Here is a 20,285-nt window from a genome sequence, read left to right as displayed (position 1 = left end):
GTGGTGCTGCAACCTAAAAAAAGGTGCTGATTTGCAGTGTAAATCGCCATCCAATGTATTGGTTGAGCCCTAATAATTATGTAATATGAGCAGAGAAGTCAGCAAAATAATCAACAAAAGCATGATAATTCAGGGAAGCTCTGCCCCCACACTGCCGTATTTATATTATTTTGAACCAGGGGTATTTAATTAAAATTCAGTAAGATCCAGTTAGAGAGAATTTCCTCAAGCGAAGGTCTGGAACATCATAATGTCTAACTTGCATCATGATTCAGTGCCATATACTGTAAACTAAACTAGGCTAGTAGTTATATCAACAACTTATGTAGTCATCAACTGAATGTCAAATTAAATACAAATATCAGCGTGTACAATTCAGTCCCATTTTAAGTTTTCTCTTTTTAGAGTGCACCATGTGAAATAATCTTCCCTCTGACTTTCTTCTCTGACACCTCGTCCCTCCGCTGTGTGTGTGCATTACTACTTGAGCCTCAGCGCTCCTTGTAATGCACAGATCTGATTGGCTGACTGAGTAGCATCATGTGTGATATTTACATTTCAAGCTGCCTTAAAGGCTAGAAAAGCTACGCCAAATAAAGTAGTAAAACCCAGTTGAAATGAAATAATTCTCTGGTGTTTATCGGTTATAGGTCCAGGTCTGCATAGGACAGTGTCTGGGGACAGACTCGGACTGCGGTCTGCCTATTAGTGACCTCTGTTTTAGGCTGTTTATTTGAGTTTGAGAAATGCAAATTAATTTTTTACTTAGAAATATAGAGCACCTTTTAACTAGAATGGGCTGTATTGCAATTACTATAAAAAATCAGCAGACATTAATCATATATTAATATTATTAATACATAGATTAATCAGATATTAAGCAGATATTGTCAAAATTGATATGCTGTCCTGAAAACCTGTTGATGACACCATGTGCTTGTGTTCATGATTTGAAATGGTGCGTACAGAGCTTCTTCTTCTTCTTCTTCTTCTTCTTCTTCTTCTTCTTCTTCTTCTTCTTCTTCTTCTTCTTCTTCTTCTGGCTGCTCCCTTTAGGGGTCGCAACAGCAGATCATCTGCCTCCATCTTGCCCTATCCACTGCCTCCTACTTTCACACCAACCATCTCCATGTCCACCTTCACTACATCCATAAACCTTCTCTGAGGTCTACCTCTTCTCCTTCTACCCGGCAACTCCATCTCCAACATTCTTTGTCCAATATGTCCTCTATTCCTCCTCAACACATGTCCAAACCATCTCAACCTGGCCTCTCTAACTTTATCTCCAAACTGCTCCACCTTCACTGTCTCTTTGATCTGCTCATTTCTAATCTTGTCTAGCACTGGACTACAGTTCCCTTTCGGTGGAGAGTCTCTATTAAGAGTGCAGCCTAGTCTAGGACTAGGCTTTATTCCTCTCCAGGAAACTGACCCACAGTGTTCACTAGGGTCTTTCTGTACACAGCAGTGATGTCCACTAGTTCCTCTGTGATGGTTTAAGTAGTGCCTTGCCTCGACTTCAGTCTAGTGCTCTGGGGAAGTGTTCGCTTTCACAGTATACATTTCCTGTCTTCATGAGCTTCGTCATGCAGTGTGAGACAAGCGGGCAGTGGCATACTGATTTGGGTTTATGTGCTCGTTACTGGATGGAATGGAGCAGCATGCGGCCGTGAGCGAGAGCGCTGGCTGTATCATTAGAGTGAGTGCGGAGACACGCCAGTCACTGACTCACTCTCTGTCATCTGTCCTCATGGTAACCTTTCACCTTTTGCTGTGGCAACAGAACACTGGTAAAGATGAACGAGTTAGTTTGTGGAGCATCTTGAATACAGGACTATTTAGGACACATCACTTTTCTGGACACATGTAACAATAGGTGGTTTCTATGGGTTCTCTACTAGTTTGAAGGACCACTGCACTTATCTAAGGTTATGTTATGAGAGCAAAATCAAAGAAAGGTAAATGAAATGTCATAATTATACATAATAATAACTGGAAGTGATAATCAACAGTGATGACATGGCAAAGAAAGTCATATTAGTTCGAAATACAGGATGTTTGTATTTTGTAGTTTGAATACTCTCAATTGTTTCACGTGTTTTACAGTAAAACAGTCTTTTGAAGAGTGGTGAATGTTTACCTTTTGAACTGAAAATACTTTTGCCGTGTGCTTTCGACCTCTTTGTTTTACAGCAAGCATTTTTCTCAAGTTCTAGTTGAATATTATATGTTTCTGTAACAAGCCTCGTGATGCACTATAATTCCAAAAGTATTCACTCGTCTGCCTTCACACGCATATGAACTTCAGTGACATCCCATTCTTAATCCATTGGGTTCAATATGATGGCACCCTTTGCAGCTATAATGACTTCAACTCTTCTGGGAAGACTTTATACAAGGGTTAGGAGTGTGTTAATGGGGAACTTTTGACCATTCTTCCAGAAGCGCATTTGTGAGGTCAGACACTGGTGTTGGATGAGAAGGCCTGGGTCGCAGTCTTGGCTCTAATTCATCCCAAAGGTGTTTGATCAGGTTGAGGTCAGGACTCTGTGGAGGCCAGTCAAGTTCTTCCACACCAAACTCGCTCATTCATATCTTTATGGACCTTGCTTTGTGCACTGGTGAGCAGTCATGTTGGAACAGGAAGGGGCCGTCTCCGAACTGTTCCCACAAAGTTGGGAGCATGAAATTGTCCAAAATCTTTGGTCTGCTGAAGCCTTATGAGTTCCTTTAACTGGAACAAAGGGGCCGAGCTCAACTCCCGAAAAACAACCCCGCATCATGCGGTCAGACAAGTACCGTTCTCCTGGTAAATGCCAAACCCAGACTCCTCCATCAGATTGCCAGGCGGTGAGATGTGATTCGTCACTCCAGATAACATGTCTCCACTGCTATAGAGTCCTGTGGCAATGAGCTTTACACCACTGCATTCGACGCTTTGCATTGTGCTTGGTGATGTTCGGCCATAGAAATCCATTCCATGAAGCTCTCTACGCACTGTTCTTGAGCTAATCTGAAGGCCACATGACGCTCCTCAGAGCGACACATTCTTTCACTAATGTTTGTAGAAGCAGTCTGCAGGCCTAGGGGCTTGGTTTTATACACCTGTGGCCATGGAAGTGATTGGAACACCTGAATTCAATTATTTGAATGGGTGTGTGAATACTTTTGGCAATATAGTGTAGCTTTTGCCTAGCACCTGCTGTGATAAGTGTACTCAAAAGCTCCTTGCAGTCACGCATGCATGAAAACATAATTTTCATTGAAATCTAACCAAGCTGATCAAGCTGATCAAGTTGATCAAGCAAGACAGATTTGGATTTCATGCCTTTCCACCATTGTATAAAGAAATGTGTTAGCATGATAACATCACAAATTGCCACAGCCCTTGCTGATTTGGAAGTTTCTCATGGTTCTGCATTGGTTATTCATGCATTAACATCCATATGGAGTGACCTGATCCCAAGTCGACATCCGGATGTATAGCTGTTAACATGTATGTTGTTGTACAGGCTTCCATGAACATTTAGATCACATGGATTGAAGCAGGTGCTTTCCTCTCTGCTGTAATGATACAGTTGATTAAGGAGGTCTTCATTGCTATATGGACCACATAGCCACATAACCAATAACAGGTGTTAATGGGACCCATTAATATATAATGCTGATTGTGAACATGAGGTGTCACAAGTTGTTAGGAGCATAAGCTTTACAGCACTGCTGTCATGCCAAAGGAGCGAAGTATGAGTCCAGAGTTGTTGTGGTTAACGCGCCATTATTAAGGTAAATGAGAAGAAAATGTTACATTTTTTTGGTTATGCACAGAAGTGAAAATCTGTGGCTGAAACCAAAACCAAAATTCAGAACATGCCATGCCAAAATCTGAAACAGAAAGAAAGCTGACAAAAGTTAAAAACAGTTACATAAAATAAACTTTGTAAATTATTTACAGTATGTGAGCTATAGTGTGTACACCAATGTCCTCAACAACAAAGAATGTTTATTCAAGACGAAAAGTCCATAATTTTTGGTTCTACTTTGCGCTTTGGTACTGCCATTTGTGACTTTTTCATCATGGCTACAAATGGCATTGATGTGCTAGCAGGGACTTTCCTTTCTGCTTCTCCTTTTTGCTGTATTCTGCATTTTAGAGTGTCATATTTTCAAATGATATCAAATCTGTAGTGGAGTGGTTTTGTCCCCTTTTGATTTTTGGCACGAACAGAGATATAAATTGTCTGCGTCATGTCCTGTCTGGGAAACGGTGAAATGTGGCCTAAATGTTGGATGTGTCTGCGCTGACTGGCCCAGCAGAGTAAAAAAAATCTAATTTAAAAACTTTCTCCATGTTAATACCATTGGTACCATACCACCAAGCTGGCAGGGTGAAGCCTATCATCAGGGTGAAGGCTACCATCCTACCAACCTGGGGAGAGAAAGAGGATATTTATGCTGTCCTGGCTACATATGATCACCAAGGATCAGACTCTCAGTCTCCCAATGATGGGGCCAAAGCTATTGGGCCATACTTGATACAGTTGTTAAACATTTGTTTCTTAGTCATTTAGGTAAATTTTTAAAAATTTCTTATCATTAGATTGCAGATCACAGGCTTCTTCTCAGCTAGTTTGCACATAATTGTCTACTCTGTGTGTGTGTGTGTGTGTGTGTGTGTGTGTGTGTGTGTGTGTGTGTGTGTGTGTGTGTGTGTGTAAGTAAGGTTGTTCATTAGGGAGAGCAGGAGTGTGGTAGGCCATCCATATGTTGAGGCCAGGCAGGCAGGAGTGCTAACGCAGCGATGTTCCTTAACGACAGTCAGCAGAGAGGGGAACAAGCTCCTGCCTGCCTGAATAACTCTTAGTGCTTTTCCACTCTTTATCTCCTCATCCTCCCTCTCTCTCTCTCTCTCTCTCTCTCTCTCTCTCTCTCTCTCTCTCTCTCTCTCTCTCTCTCTCTCTCTCTCTCTCTCTCTCTCTCTCTCTTTTTTCTTTCTTTCTCTTTCTCTTTCTCTTTCTCTCTCTCTCTCTCTCTCTTTCTCTCTCTCTCCCTCTCTGTCTGTGTCTGTCTGTCTTTCTGACATAAACAGTAAATATATCTAACATCTCCTCTTTTCATCAGTGTGTTCCTCAGTGGCTGTGTTGCGTTCTGAGTATAATTTTGGTTTATGATGCACTTTTGCCTCTAGAACATCAGAAGTAGATTCCAAAGTTTCAGGATAGACAGACCTGCTCAGTTTGCCCTTGTTTTGACTTTCTATTCTTTTCTTTCTTCTCTTTCATGCAGATCATCAGAAACTGGAACGAGAGGCCCGGATCTGTCGTCTTCTCAAACACCCCAATATTGGTGAGTATGTTGTACTTTGACAACTGCTTCAATATGCTTTTTGTTCATTAGCGTTTGAGTTTACACCTGTATGCACTTTATGTTGGAGCCAGGGCTTTCTGTGAGCAAACTGGGCCAGAGGCCTTTCTCCAGAATGGCGTTTTGTGTGCCAAGCATGAATCAAGCGTCCAGCACATGCATTGTTTCGGTGAGAAAGAAATAAAAGAAGCCGATATGAGAGATGCATAAAGAAAGTGACAAAAAGCTCTATAATAAGGTCTATAAATAGCTTGCTGAGGTGGGTAGCACGCTCGGTGTGGGAGGCTTCAACGTTTGCACACAGTAATTATCACCAGCAAGGCCAGGAACACATGAGTGCTGAAAAGAGGAGTGCAGGAGGAGCCCAGGAGAAAATGGTTGGGATGAGATAATGAAGGCAAAAGAATGGAAGAGAGGATAAAAGAAGCAGCACCTGGACTAACCACCTGCTTATGTGTTAAGGTCTGTGTAAGGTCAGTTTAAAGAGAGAATTCAGCTTTTTGGTAGTGAATCCCTTTTTTGACCCAGTATCAGTTGAGTTTACCAATATAATCCTTCCTCCCTGAAAGAGGAAAAAATATGAAGATGGTGTCACAGCTGCTTAACTTAACTGAGTGTTTAGAACAGCTGGCTGAATCTCTCCAGAGAAATAAGCTTTCAACATAGTTTGTATGATTGTATGTCTCTATTACATGCAGGCTATGCATTAAAAGTTTTTTTTATTGTTTTGGAAGCATTTGGAATTATTTGAAGGACTTCATAGGACTGCGCAATATTATTTTGAATAATTTGTTGTGATACAGGCCTTTACGTTACTGATACTGCAGAAGGCTGCAATGTGCTAAACAGTGCCTAGCCAATCAGTGTTTTTTTTTCTTTTTTCTTTCCTTTCTTTGCTGTGTGCTGTGAGCATCCTGACCAATCACAGTTCCAGTTGGGTGTCTCTGTGTGTTTTGGGAAGTCTAGGTATTAATGTAATACAACAAAATACAGTATATTGGTCAGAATAATACAGGCTAGTCTTTAGCCATTTCCCTTCTCAGTGTGTTTTAAACTGGTGCAAGGCTTAATGCACTCACATTTATGCAATACTATTATTGTGTCTGTAGCATGCAGCCATATGCGAGAAATCAGAACTGAGGCTGGATTCTCTCTGTGAAATTCAGCACCTATTTCTGTTGAAGGTGCTCAGTGATGGCCTAAAACAGCCCTAAAACGTGTAATCATAAAACCTGACATATCTGCCAATGCCAGGCTTAGCTCTGCCTTATTCTCTCTTTCTCCTCTCTCAATCTGCTCTTTTTCCATTTTATTCAGAGGCCTGTGCTCCATACGGTTCTCCTCTCCCTCAGGCCATACCTCCTGCTCTCTTGTCCCATTGCTGTTTCTTCCCTCTTGCTCCCTATTTCTTTTCCTCTATCTTTTTTTTTCTTTTGCTTTTCTCCTCAGCTCACCTCCCTTTCAAAGGGACAGCTTGTCATGTTTTCTGCTTGGGCTGCAGATAAATGCTGAACAAAGGGAGCAATGGAGGAAAAGAAAGTAAGGGAAAGAGGGAGAGAAAAGAGAATAGAGAGGCCAGAGTGCTGCTGGGCTAAACACTGCCTCTTGCCTCCCCCCTCCTCTAATTTAAGTAAATAAAAAAAAAAAAAATATGTATGTATGTTGAGAAGCCATGCTGTGACCTATTACCTCATTTACAGAGGAATCTTGTGTGAAACACATAACAAGACAAGTAAGACAGGTAAAGCATAAAGCAAGGAGGTGAAATGGTAGTGCCAAATAAATACACCCTAAAATATATAACTTAATATAGGGAACTTCAGTATATGGAAAAACATGCATTCAGAAATCAGTAAAATGTATATGAAGTAACAACAATTAAGATTATAAAAACATAAAAAGGCACTACACTGTCAAGTTTCATGTACTAAATTTCGTTTCATTGTCAGAGGGCTAAAAAAGCAAAAGGTAATTTACCACAGCGAGTTGTGCTAGTGTAGGCCTTTAAGGTTTTGCCAGTCATTAAAGTCGTATGAAATGGTTGTGTTGTCCAGTTGAGCTGTACATGTAGGTATTCCCCTTGAATGAGCCTTGTAGATAAATCAAAGAAAAACACTTGTCTATGCTGGGCTAGAGAAGGCCAGCCCACTTTCCTATGGCTGTGTGAGAAAACTAATTTGGAGACATGAGGATGAGAATGAGGGGAAAATAACAAAATGAGTAATTAAAATAAGTTAGAAAATATAAGTCTAATTTGTAATATTTTGACTGGGCAACAATGATCAGTGATCGATGGTGATGCACTATGCTTTTTCTTTCCCTTTCTCACTCTCCTCTGTTCTTTAGAGGCTTTCTGTGCTTGAGAGCCCATTAAAGATTTAAAGGTGTTTTTAATGGCTCTCTTACTTGTATGAACCCGGCATGGATGTCCACTCACCGGTCTCTCCAGTGACAATAGTAGATGTGTTTGTTGAGTTTTATCTGTGCCTTACTGTTAAACTGCCTCATGCTGATAGTGTAAATGTGGATATGGTTTTGAGACACCTCAGATAGATCTTAATCTGTGCTCTGTCATTCAGCAGTTTCTCCTTCGCTCTACCCTGCTCCTGCTTCCTCCTGCTCTCTGTAGATGCTTTCTCTCCAGGCTCTCTGAAGGCTCCTGCTATTCTGGGCACTGTTTACTCAAGTTTTTCTCCTTCTCTCCCTCCCCTCGCTCTCTTTCCCTTTTCAGATCGTTCTGCATGTCTGTCTCTTCTTTTCATCTCTCTCTCTCTCTCTCTCTCTCTCTCTCTCTCTCTCTCTCTCTCTCTCTCTCTCTCTCTCTCTCTGCCTCTCTCTCTGCCTCGCTCTCTCCATCCTTCTATTGTTCACGCTCATTGTTTCTTCTTTCTTCAGACTCTCAGCTATCCTCCTCTCTGTATCCCGCTGTTCTCTTATACTCAGTGTGTGGCACTGTCTACGTGACGTGTTGTGTGTACACGCACATACACACATGCGCTCACACACGTGTGCACACCCAAGTGCACACATTCCAGCCAGTGAACGGCCTCTGTCTATATAATGATGTTATGTCAGAATGGGTTGATTTATTTGACATCTTCTGAAAGCTGCTTGTAATTAGCTGTGATTGAGAGATTCTGATCTGCATGTGTTTGCTTCAGTTGCATTACTTAATATACTCTTCTTTATTGTTCTCAGTCCGACTCCATGACAGTATTGCAGAGGAAGGTTTTCATTATCTGGTCTTTGACCTGTGAGTATGACCAGAACGAACACACACACACACACACACACACACACACACACACACACACACACACACACACACACACACACACACACACACAGATAATTGAGGGTCCGCATACATCAATGCTGCAAAATAATTTTCAAAATTGACAAAATCTATTTTTTCATTGCAATAAGCTTGAAAAGCCATATATTGATCTTGTTTTGACATTGTTTTATGCAGGGCATAACAAATATATGATCATCATTGTAATTTCTATGCTGAATAGCCAATAGCCAATAATGAACACCTTATTGTCACCAAGACCAGTAATTAAAGAAATTAAATAAAATTAAATTAAATAAAAAAGAAACTATAATCCATACGTGAAGTTGTGTGTGTGAAGGTAAAATAAATGTTTATGCAAAAGAAAGAAAGGTTAAAGATTGATCACTGATTGGTCATTGATTGATCACTGGAGTCCCATTGCTTTTCCCAGATCTCTGCATAATTAATTTAAGAAGAAAAGAAAGTCGTTCAGAGTGATTTGATGTGATGTGGTGTGTTGTGTGTTGTAGTGTATTGTGCACTCCGGTAATTTTGCAGTAAAAGAGTTCAGCACTGGTATGATCCAGAGGTGCACTTGTCTCAATACTGATTCTGATATGGGAACTTCAGGTAACGTTCAATAGTGAATATTGGTCTGCTACTTTTTATCCTTTTTAAAATGAAAAAATTCCACATATAATGTGCTGTTTCAGTTGAACAGTTTGGGACAAAACATGCAACATCTGTTTTAATAAGTTGTGTAAGGATTAGATAAGAATTTTTAAAATGAGGCACTGTGTGCTAGGTCACGTTTTGTTAAGAGGCTTTTGTTTTGACACACTGCAGTGCTTTGAAGGAAGAAGTGGCACATTTGACCATTGCAGTCAAAATGCTCTTTATCTCTATAAACAGTTAGCTTGTAATGTGATCAGCCATAATGATTAGCTACAGAGGTGTAAAATTCAGGTCCAGAAAGTAAAAGTCCTTCCCAGGATTTTGTTCCAACAGGCTGGCTTCTCTAGTTACATCACACCACCAGCAGAGCTGTCCAGACAGTTGGAATATAATCCTGGGAAGGACTTTTACTTTCTGGACCTGGATTTTACACCTCTGATTAGCTGTATGTAGAGCATTCATTTTAATTGCATTAATAAACACAGTGAGAATTCAGTGTGTACCACGATTTGGAATAACACATTTTTATTGGATGGCAACTGTGTCTGATGGCGTTTTCCCTGGGCAGTATAGTACAATATGGTGTACATTATGTGAACAATATGTGTTCATGTGTGTTGTCATCATTTCCACTGCAAAGGTAACCATACTGTACCTGAGAACCCATGCTGAGTTTGCTGAAGCCTTTTTTGCAGTGGTGGACAGTAACTAAGTAAATGTAATTAGTTCCTTACTTAAGTTGTTTTTTCATGTATCTGTACTTTGCTTAAGTATTTCCATTTTGGGTGACTTTTTACTTTCACCCCACTACATTTCAAAGTCAAATATCTCACTTTTTACTCCACTACATTATGAGAAATCTGTTGTTTCTTTTGGTTTATGTGTGCATAAAACATAACATGTTAAAGTGAAAGAAGCGTGAAGCAAGAACACCAATCAGGACACAGCGGTTTTGACCTGTTGGTCATACCGATCCAGTGCAAGCACACAGTTCAACATCAGCGCAACAGCGTAAAACTTTGGGCGCACATACGTCTACCTAAATGAGGGAACTAACCTAACTTTGTGTAAATAGACCACAATATACAAATATGTACACATCACATATGCAGTCGTGATTGTCATGTGTCTTTTTTTCTGAATTTATACAAACACTTTCATTTTATACTAAATTAGTTTCAGCTAGTTTATGAACAGAGACCTACAGCTGCAATATAGTAAAGGAAAACCTATTTGTGAACCTGTGTTGAAAGCAAATTTTTATTTAACTTGTAACTAAGTTACAAATAAATCTTAAACTGAAACTTTGCTTGCTTGTAAAAAGGCTTTTAGAGCCACTCTGTTCTACCTGATGAAAACTATTTGCCTTCTGTGTTTTGTGACTCGCAGTCACATAATTTTAATAGTGTCAGACTAATTAATGACATTCTATTTAAAGACTGTTTTACCAAGAGAGACACTGGAGTATTTTCACCTAAAATTAATTCATGAAGGGAGTCTTGTTACAACAATGATAATAGGACATTAGTCATAATTAATCGTTTAGTACTTTTACTTTTGATACTTAAGTACATTTGAAGGCAAATACTTTTGTACTTTTACTCAAGTTGAGGTCTAGAGCAAGGACTTCTACTTTTACTGGAGGAATATTTTACCTTGGGTATCTCTAATTTAACTCAAGTACATGATTTGTGTACTTCGTCCACCACTGCTTTTTCGTTAGGGTACTAAGTGGACAATGCCAAAGTGTATGGGTGGAGCTAGTGATGGTGCAAACCACTGATTGGTCAAACACAGTCGTCACAGAATCCTACAGTGGTCCCACTGGAATCAGATGACTCCATATATAAATAAACAAACCAACCAACTACCATGTATTTGTGTTTGCTGTTAATGCTAGATTTGTGTGAGAAATCATGTGACCCCACAAATAAAAAAGAACCCCACCTACTTTCATGATTCTGTTAAGACACACAGGTGCTTGACCAGGGTATGGATAGTTCTGAGTTTGGTTTTGCAACCGTACCATACTGCCTGGGGGGAAAACGTCATAAGAAATAGAATTGGTAGAGAATCGGTCACATCTAGCAATACCTGATCCTTTTAATGTTCCTTCTAAAGGTGTATCAGATCGGTCGTCACTAGGATTATCTGTTACAGGCAGTGATGGTTATTTTTTTCAGTTAAATGAAGTGTACGCAACACATGCTACCGCAAACCAGAACTGTCTGCTGCATCATGACACGTGTGTGCATGTGCGGGAGAAAAAAAGTACTTATGGCTCCCCACTGCTGACCAAATCACACCAAAATCTGTTCTGCTGCAGTATCTTTTAACCATCTCTCTCCCTCTCCCTCTCCCTCTCCCTCTCCCTCTCCCTCTCCCTCTCTCTCTCTCTCTCTCTCTCCCTCCCTCCCTCTCCCTCTCTCTCTCTCTCTCTCTCTCTCTCTCTCTCTCTCTCTCTCTCTCTCTCTCTCTCTCTCTCTCTCTCTCTCCCCCTCTCTCCCCCTCTCTCCCTCTCCGCAGTGTGACTGGGGGGGAGCTGTTTGAAGACATCGTTGCCAGAGAGTATTACAGTGAGGCTGATGCGAGGTGGGCACTCCAATTTACTGTTGCCGTGGTTACTGCTCTGCAGCCTGCAGCAAGCGGGTCACACATACATACATATCCATGTGCACATTCTTCTATTTTAAAAGCAGAATTAGGGAGTAGGAGAGAGAAGGCTGTTTTAAGTGTAGTAAAATCAGAGTGCTCTTTAACGACGCTATTATGGCAGAGTTACCAGGATCACCCATCAACAAGTACTATGCACAAACACAAGCCTTTCTCTTCAGCCTCCTCTTCTTTCTTCATTTCATGTCTTCTTTTTATTTCTTTTCAGTTCTCCTCTCTTCTTTCCTTCTCTCTGCCTCTCATGCTGCTCATGTCTCGGTCTGCTCCTTCTTCATAGCATAACCTCTTATTTTCCCCCTTCAGTTCTGTTAGGCTGTTGTGTTTACTAACCCCCTGCGGTCTTCCAGAGTCCTATTAAGGGTTCTACTGACTCATCATGCACACGACATGCTGATGGGCGTTTGTGTGTATGTTTGTAAACCATAAACGCAAACGCATATGTGCTTGTCTAGCAGTGAATCCTGAGTGGTATCTGTTTAACATATATTATGCATTGAGATGGTCCTACTTATATTTAAGGGGTTATGTACAGTATGGGTGTGCATTTGTGTGTGCATATGTGTGTTTCTTCGTGTCTTTGTTGGAGGCTGGCCTAAATGTTTAGTTACGAATGAAGTACAGTTTTTTATCAGTAGGTTTGGGGCTCACAAAGTCTTGAACTGAGTGGAAGTGCCAAGACTGTGTCTTCAGTAAGCAGCAGGCGGGTGTGAAGAGGCACTGCGGGTTTCGCCCACTGAATCAAAGCAGCAGGCCTGTAGCAGAAAGCAAGAAATCTTCCAACTTCCAACTGCCTGTTACTACACTTACCTCAGACTCTAATACTGGCTTTTATTCTGCTCTAGATTTACTTTTTTGCATTTTTCGAGTGGAGGAGTGTGTTTGTTTGAAATAAAGCAGTGCATGCTTGTGACTGTGTCTCTCTCTCTCTCTCTCTCTCTCTCTCTCTCTCTCTCTCTCTCTCTCTCTCTCTCTCTCTCTCTCTCTCTCTCTCTCTCTCTCTCTCTCTCTCTGTGTCTCTGTGTCTCTCTCTCTCTCTCTCTCTCTCTGTGTCTCTCTCTCTCTCTCTCTCTCTGTGTCTCTGTGTGTGTGTGTGTGTATGTCTAAGATCAGGCTGTTTTTGAACACTGGGACATTTGCTGTCTTGGGAATGGAATGTTGGTCTCCAAATTCAACCAAATTTGGGCAAAGAGAATTGCCTTTTCTATCACGAACATTCACATTCTGTTTTCTGGCTGCTTTAATATTTTCACATATCGCTCTGAACATTTTTTCTTTTTCTCTTATTTTTTTTTCTTTATCTCTGTTTCTCTGTATCTGTTTGTATATTTTTCATGCCTCCCTCCCTCCGTCTCTCTCCTTCCACCCTTCTCAAATGTCACTTTAATTCAATTTGCTTTATTGCTGTAACAAAGTTATCCATCTGTTTGGCGAAACTGTGGTCAACTGTAGACATAAACATCTGCTGTACAATAAATTCTACCTCCAGCAATTGATGGCTGCCCTTTAGTAAGGTTCATCGAGGGAGGGATCAGCAGTAAATATCAGGTTACATTTTTCAGCTCTTCAACTTTCACTGAAGCTGTTCAGTCTCCTTCATGTCTAATGTCACACAAAGTCTGGTTTCATTCTGACTTTGACAAAGCCTGTTGTGTTAAAATGGCCTACATGTTTTTCATGAAATGTTCCATGCGCTTATGTGTAATTTTAGCTCCCACTCATTCTCCTTTTCTGTTTTTTTTTCCTCTATCTCTTTCTCTCTTATATAGCCACTGCATCAATCAGATCCTGGAGAGTGTCAATCATATTCACCAGCATGACATTGTGCACAGAGACCTCAAGGTGAGCTAGCGCCTGTCACCACGACAACCACACTCAGCCACAGCTAGGCTGCCTCAGAGTGTGTCCATGGTGATGCCCTGCGTCACATTCGCTCATATGCGTGCGCGCATGCACGCACGCTTGTGCACACACTCACACACAGACAGTATATTATATGTATCTCACTCATATGCTTTCAGTCAAAATGCAAAATACTACTTTGTTAGTGATGTTACAAGTCAGAACCAGACCAAGGTTACTAACCTGCTCAGTAGATTAGCAACAAAAAGAGAGAACACTCCACTATTTGTCCTGCCATCCTCACTAAGCCTTTATAACTTAATGTGCATTAATATGTTAATGTGTGTTGAGGTGGTCTGAGGGGATCAGACACAGCAGTGCTGCTGGGAGTTTTTGAACACCTCAGTGTCACTGCTGGACTGAGATTAGTCCACGAACAAAAATATACAACACTGTCTTGTGGGTAGTGTTCTCTTACCTCTGATGATGGACTAGAAGATGACCCACACAAACTGTGCAGCAACAGATGAGCTGTTGTCTCTGACTTTACATCTACAAAGTGGGCCACCAAAGTATATGTGTCTTATAGAGTGGACAGTGAGTGGACACAGTGTTAAAAACACTATCATATTTGTATTTATAGTTTTTCCATCTGTTGTTGATATAAAGTAAGAATTCAGTAATAGAGAAACATTAATATGAATAGTGTTTTTTTTTTTTTTTTAATTTGCATACTGTGAATGTGTTTCACAACTATATGAAACCTAGAGCACTTAAATATTGGTTTTGTAGTTTACACCTGATACATGACATTTAAAATCTTTTTATAATGAAAAATAGTAACAACAGGACTGAACAGTAAAATATAGGTGAACCTAGTTTAGTGTACTACTTATTTTGTAGTGGAAAATGAAATATTGTGACAGCTCTGTGGTATGACATTTTTTTGATACTGTGGTATGATATTTTTTGCCATTTCATCCACCCTCAGATAGAAATATATAAACTGGAACTCTTATAGGTTAAAGTCTGCAGGCACTTCATTGGTCAGCGTTTTGGCTCTTGGTTCTGGAATAGTTGCAGTGGCACTGCATGATTGTGCTGTGTCATTTAAACCTCCAGAGCCAGTGTACGCTATGCTTCCTGCACAGAGAAGAATGTCAGCTCATGGTCATCTCTGCCTTGTGGCCAAAAAACAAAAATCTTCTGATCTTGCTCACCTACACAACTGTGTTATTGCAGTGCTTATGTCAGGTGACCACACACTGCCCATAACCAGCGTGTGTGAGCCCCATGCTGAATGGCAGAGATGTGCCCTTCTGGTTGCTATGGTGATGGAAGGGCTATGACAACTGTTGCTGATGTTGTCGCTCAGGGAGATGGGATTCGCTGCATATCCAAGAATTGCTCATATGTAGTCATTAATACGACATGTTCATTAATGGAGTAGAATTATGAAATCCGTATGGAATGCATTCATAAAAATATATTTACCAGTGATCTCATGAGCTGTGGATTTCAAATTTTGTCTTTTTGCTTCCTTTTCACAAACTCCAACCTATTGCAAAGGTGTTCAAGTTCACTTGTAATAGTTTAATAGTTTCACTTTAAATAATTTTAGTGATGAAACAATAAAGCTTGTCTTCAGTTTTTAGCCATAAATATCAAAACCATGTACACCCCATGTACATGCTGTCAGAGATGTGTCTAGGAGTTTCAAAAGGCCTAGAATGACTTTTTTTTTTAAATACAATATTTGTTCCATGCATTGTAAATCAAAATGTGTTTAAGTACACTGTCACTTCTTATCAGGGGTTAAAGGGGGTAAAAGCACCAGAAGCCCTAACCAATGGGAGAGCTTGTTTAGCTGTATCTGCCAGCATAAAAATGAAATAAAAATTACAGACATGTTTTTAAAAATTTTATTTTACAGAAGTCATTAGGCCTTCTCTGAAGACCTAGAAGGCCCTGAGGGTTCCCCACTGCTTATTTCACATAGAACACATATTTGAGTATGAATGGACAGGTGTTTAGCAGGATAAAATTGGGTTCTTTTTGAAGCACTTGCATTGTGTTATTTCTTGCTTGGAAATTATTAATATTAAATTGGTAACTGTGGAAATCTACATTTGCAAGAAACCACGTCAAATTTGTAACAGACCCAAGCATGCAGGCTCTCCTGGACTGAGTTTGGCTCTGTCTATAAAACACAATGGTGTTTGGCTCTTGGCAGTGAAGTAAAGAGTGGTGGCATTAAGAGGCCCAGGTGATGACTGAACTGTGATTTCTCCTCCACTTTAGAGAGCCATTTCTTTTGCTCTCTCCTCCATTTATTTTTTATGACTCTACACTGCAGAGTTTCCACCCACTCTAAGAGGGAGGGCATGAGGCAAGTAGCTCTGTTTATGACTACAAGCCCTTATTTTGCCTTGGGTAGGAATGTGAAGGATTTCCCCCAACATAGACACGCACAGCATTCCATACTTTTTCATCTGGCAAATATGATGTCAGTTTTAAGTTGTTGCATTTCTTAAACTGAAACAGCTGAATCTCAGTAAATGTAGAGCCATGGAAGGGATTTTATGAATTTTGTTCATGGTTGTTAATAAGCTTTGACTTTTCTTATTCGACATAAGTTCCCTTCAAAGTAAGATTCTTGGTATAGTGTCATCCTCATGGTTGGATGCATTTTACTAACTGAAACTGAGGGTTTTGGGTTCATATTGAGCAGTTTAGTCAGAATTGCTGTCACATACGTGAGCAAGAGGGACTGCCAGCTCAGCGGTCTCTTTAAAGACTGGGACATAAGTATCAAGCCCTTAGAAGTGAATGAATTTTCTCACAACAGAAATCTCTGCTACAATATAAAACAAGCACTGTGCTGGCACTTTGTCTGTACTGATAAATCTGCATGACCACTGTATTGATTGATATTAGTGGTCAACTAGTGTTTTGGTCAGGCCCTAATATATACTTGATTTATGTTATTCTTCAGTTTTAACACCTGTGCATCTCTGTCTATTTACTTGCAGCCTGAAAACCTGCTGTTGGCCAGTAAGATGAAGGGAGCGGCAGTGAAGCTGGCTGACTTTGGCCTGGCCATTGAGGTACAGGGTGATCAGCAAGCATGGTTTGGTAAGAGATGTGATGTTTGACATTTTACATGCCCTCACATTCATTCTGAAGTCTTTAATTTATATCCTAAATATATATATATATATATATATATATATATATATATATATATATATATATATATATATATATATATATTATATCCTGCTGATTTTTACCAAATGTATTGGGAAAAACACTGTTCATTTCTTGAAGGCCAGGATAAAGATAGAAATAGGCAGGGGAAGTCAGAGCAAAAGTGAGCCCTTTTCACACTGGCAGAAAAGCTAGCTTCAAACAAGCTTTCACTGGATTTCAGGCCAACTCCTTCATGCTGTGAAAGCCGTTCCAGTTTAGGCAGAAAATCTAATCTTAACACACATACTGAATCAAACCTCTCTCAGGCCCTGTGGCCCCCTGCTGGTTGTTGAATAGACACACATGCTCTCAGTCGGAAATCCTGAGATACAGGCTTCCTTTTACGTTAATAAAAATAGAAGATTAAGATGGAATTACTGACCAAAATTATAGATGAGTAAAGGGAAGTGTAGGATAAAGCTCATTTTAGGTAGCCTTTTGAGTTCAACTGGCTTCTCATAGTCTCCTAATGTCCAGCAGTGATTCCTTAGGAGCCCTGCCAGCATGCTATCACGGAGACAGCCTATTGGCTTACCACTCTGTGGGGACTGACCTGCTTTTTGTGGCTGATTTTGCTGTAGTGAGTGTGTAAAACACTGCTAGGGTCATAGTAGAGGCAGCCCTTAAACCACACACTCATCACAGCAGTAGAACAAGCAACCTAACAAATTTAGGTTTTTGCAAAAATGTTAGAAGTATTTACACAAGATTAGTATTTTTTTTATTCAATCAACTTACACATACCTTCTACAAATGAAAAATGTTTTATCCAGCACCAAATGTACACGGATAGTTCAGCTAAATGTGACAGGAGTGAAAAGGTTAAAACTACCCCTATAGGTGGGATTAACAGTAACAGACTGAAATGGAAGCAAATGCTAACAGTTGCTAAAAAGTCTGGTAAATTGATGCAAAACACCATGAATTCACTGCACATCTGTTGTTTGAAGTGGACACACTTTCCTACCTAAATACACAATGTCATCAAATCCATAATGAAAAGAGTGTATTCAATGTGGTAAATGTATTTTTGAGTACATGAAGTAGAACAAGAGATCTCCACAAGATATTGCTAAAATATAGGTGTTATGTAAATAAAATATAGAGTATTTGATTAATGTGCTTCCAAAAATTTCACTATTGTACATTTATGTTCAGGGACATGGAATTTATTTTAGGAGGCTTAGTGGCACTAAGTGACAACTAATTCCGCCATGTGGTGGCTGTACTTTATCTTGGCTAGCCCTCGCTGTGTTTTATTCTTCAAAATGGTCTTACTACAGCCACTAACACGGTGAATAAAATGACATAGTCACGCATTCTGTAAGTTATACACAGAACTCAGTAATCAAAAACACTTACTTTTATTGAATAACAACAGGGTCTTCAGGGTTAATCTCAAGCAGTATCTCTCCAATTGCTGTAAAAATACACAGATGACCTTGCTATGAGACAATGACTAAAATTTCTTTCTACTTGTTTATTATACTAATGTTTAATTTCATAAACTATCCATTTTACATTTTTTCCACGCTCTAGTTTATGTCCTGCTCTACCCTACAGTAAAGTTTTACAGGATTTACTGTTAGACAGAAGGGACCTCCTCTTGTTCCTTGATGATCTTTTTGATTAGGGGCTAATCCATGCTTACCAGTAAAAAAGGTGCAAAAGATACTTAAGATACTAAAAAAAAACCTTTCTGTGTAAAATCTGTGAAGGCCTAAGCACAAGCCATATCAACATATCTAAATTGCCTGAACAGCTCAGCTAGTCATGACCCAAACCTCTTTGACCGGTCTCTTCTTCATGTATTTATGGCAGTTTGAATCCATTGAATGGAAAGCTGTTGTCATTTAATCTGAAATGGCTGTTTTTAGAAGATGTTTTGTAGTGACTCATTTTGTGCGTTTTCTTTTTTTTTTTTTTTTTTTTTTTGCGCAAATGTTTTTTCTGTACAAGTTCCGCCAAATATTTAAATTTCTTGAATTATTGTAATACCTTGGGTGTCACATAACTATTTAACAGCTTACTGATACATATTGCTTTGGGCCACCTTGCTGTTATTTTCGGGGGCAGGTTTTGCAGGGACCCCTGGCTACCTATCTCCAGAGGTTCTGAGGAAGGACCCCTATGGGAAACCTGTGGATATTTGGGCCTGTGGTGAGTCTTACTCACATGTTGATCAGAGCCTAGTCTGAAGATATATTTTTTTTATCTTATAAATGCACACTTTCTTGTTCTTTTTCATAGCTCAGATTCTGTTTTATATTAGCTATTTCATACAGTTATTCCAACAAGCATAAAATTCATACAGCTGATTCTATTCATCCACAACTCAGCTCAGTAGTACATACTTATCAGTATGTTTCTTTCTCTCTCTCTATCTTTTTCTCCCACAGGTGTGATCCTATATATTCTGCTGGTGGGCTATCCTCCATTTTGGGATGAAGATCAGCACAAGCTGTACCAGCAGATCAAGGCTGGGGCTTATGATGTGAGTGTAGTTTGTTCCTCGAGAAGATGTTAATGAGCGGAGCCCACCCTCTGCGTTCAGTGAAGCCAGCCTAAAATTCTTATCTTATTGGCCTTGCAATGTCAAAGAATATGCAATGAATTCCTCCCAAGGCAATCACATTTTATTCTGCAGCACAATATGATCCTCTTTTTCCCTCCCAAGTGCTTTTCCTTAATTTCAGGGGGAAATAATGAATGATCATATGTAATACAGGCATGATGGTTGGTAGTTGATGTGCACTTTTTCTTCAGGAAATTAAGACAGATCCTAACACTGAAGCAGATGCAGAGGCACACAACAGTGTGATAGTGTGCAAGTTAACATTTAATCTTTGTGGGGAAAAAAAAAACAAATGTTAAAGTGCACTTATGGTTCTAGTGCAATTTCATTTTTAATTTGGCAATAAAGCAGTAATTAATCAAGTGAGAAAAGACAGAATTGTTTATTTCACATGAACCATGATGTTTAATAGACAGCTTTTTGTACAGACATGATACATTTCTAAAAAAAATCTCATCTATGTTAGGTACAATAAGTGTGGTGTCTCCAGTATAAAGCAAAAATGTCAGATGTCATGCAGCATTTAAAAAAAAAAATCAGTTTTGCTTATATGTAGGAATACTAGTGTCTTGCTATGATTTGTGTGCAATAAACCAGTAAATGAACAAGTTTTTTTCCAACGTTTTCCAACAT

The 20,285-nt window shown here is 39.7% G+C and overlaps 1 protein-coding gene across 9 annotated transcripts in view; it reads left to right on the top strand.

The window, feature by feature from the left end:
• camk2g1 (calcium/calmodulin-dependent protein kinase (CaM kinase) II gamma 1) overlaps nt 1-20,285 on the top strand; it is a 74,627-nt gene that overhangs the window by 33,314 nt on the left and 21,028 nt on the right. For all 9 annotated transcript variants that reach the window (XM_017681624.2, XM_017681623.2, XM_017681621.2 and 6 more), the window contains exons 3-9: nt 5,284-5,343; nt 8,560-8,614; nt 11,840-11,905; nt 13,753-13,825; nt 16,858-16,960; nt 19,154-19,237; nt 19,477-19,571. In XM_017681624.2, coding sequence (XP_017537113.1) covers nt 5,284-5,343; nt 8,560-8,614; nt 11,840-11,905; nt 13,753-13,825; nt 16,858-16,960; nt 19,154-19,237; nt 19,477-19,571 — 536 coding nt within the window. The remainder of the gene's footprint in view (nt 1-5,283; nt 5,344-8,559; nt 8,615-11,839; nt 11,906-13,752; nt 13,826-16,857; nt 16,961-19,153; nt 19,238-19,476; nt 19,572-20,285) is intronic.

This window comes from Pygocentrus nattereri, chromosome 13, assembly GCF_015220715.1.
Source record: "Pygocentrus nattereri isolate fPygNat1 chromosome 13, fPygNat1.pri, whole genome shotgun sequence".
In the NCBI taxonomy this organism is placed as follows: Eukaryota; Metazoa; Chordata; class Actinopteri; order Characiformes; family Serrasalmidae; genus Pygocentrus; species Pygocentrus nattereri.
The sequence above is the reverse complement of the archived record's forward strand: the minus strand, read 5'-3'. Positions and strand labels throughout refer to the sequence as shown.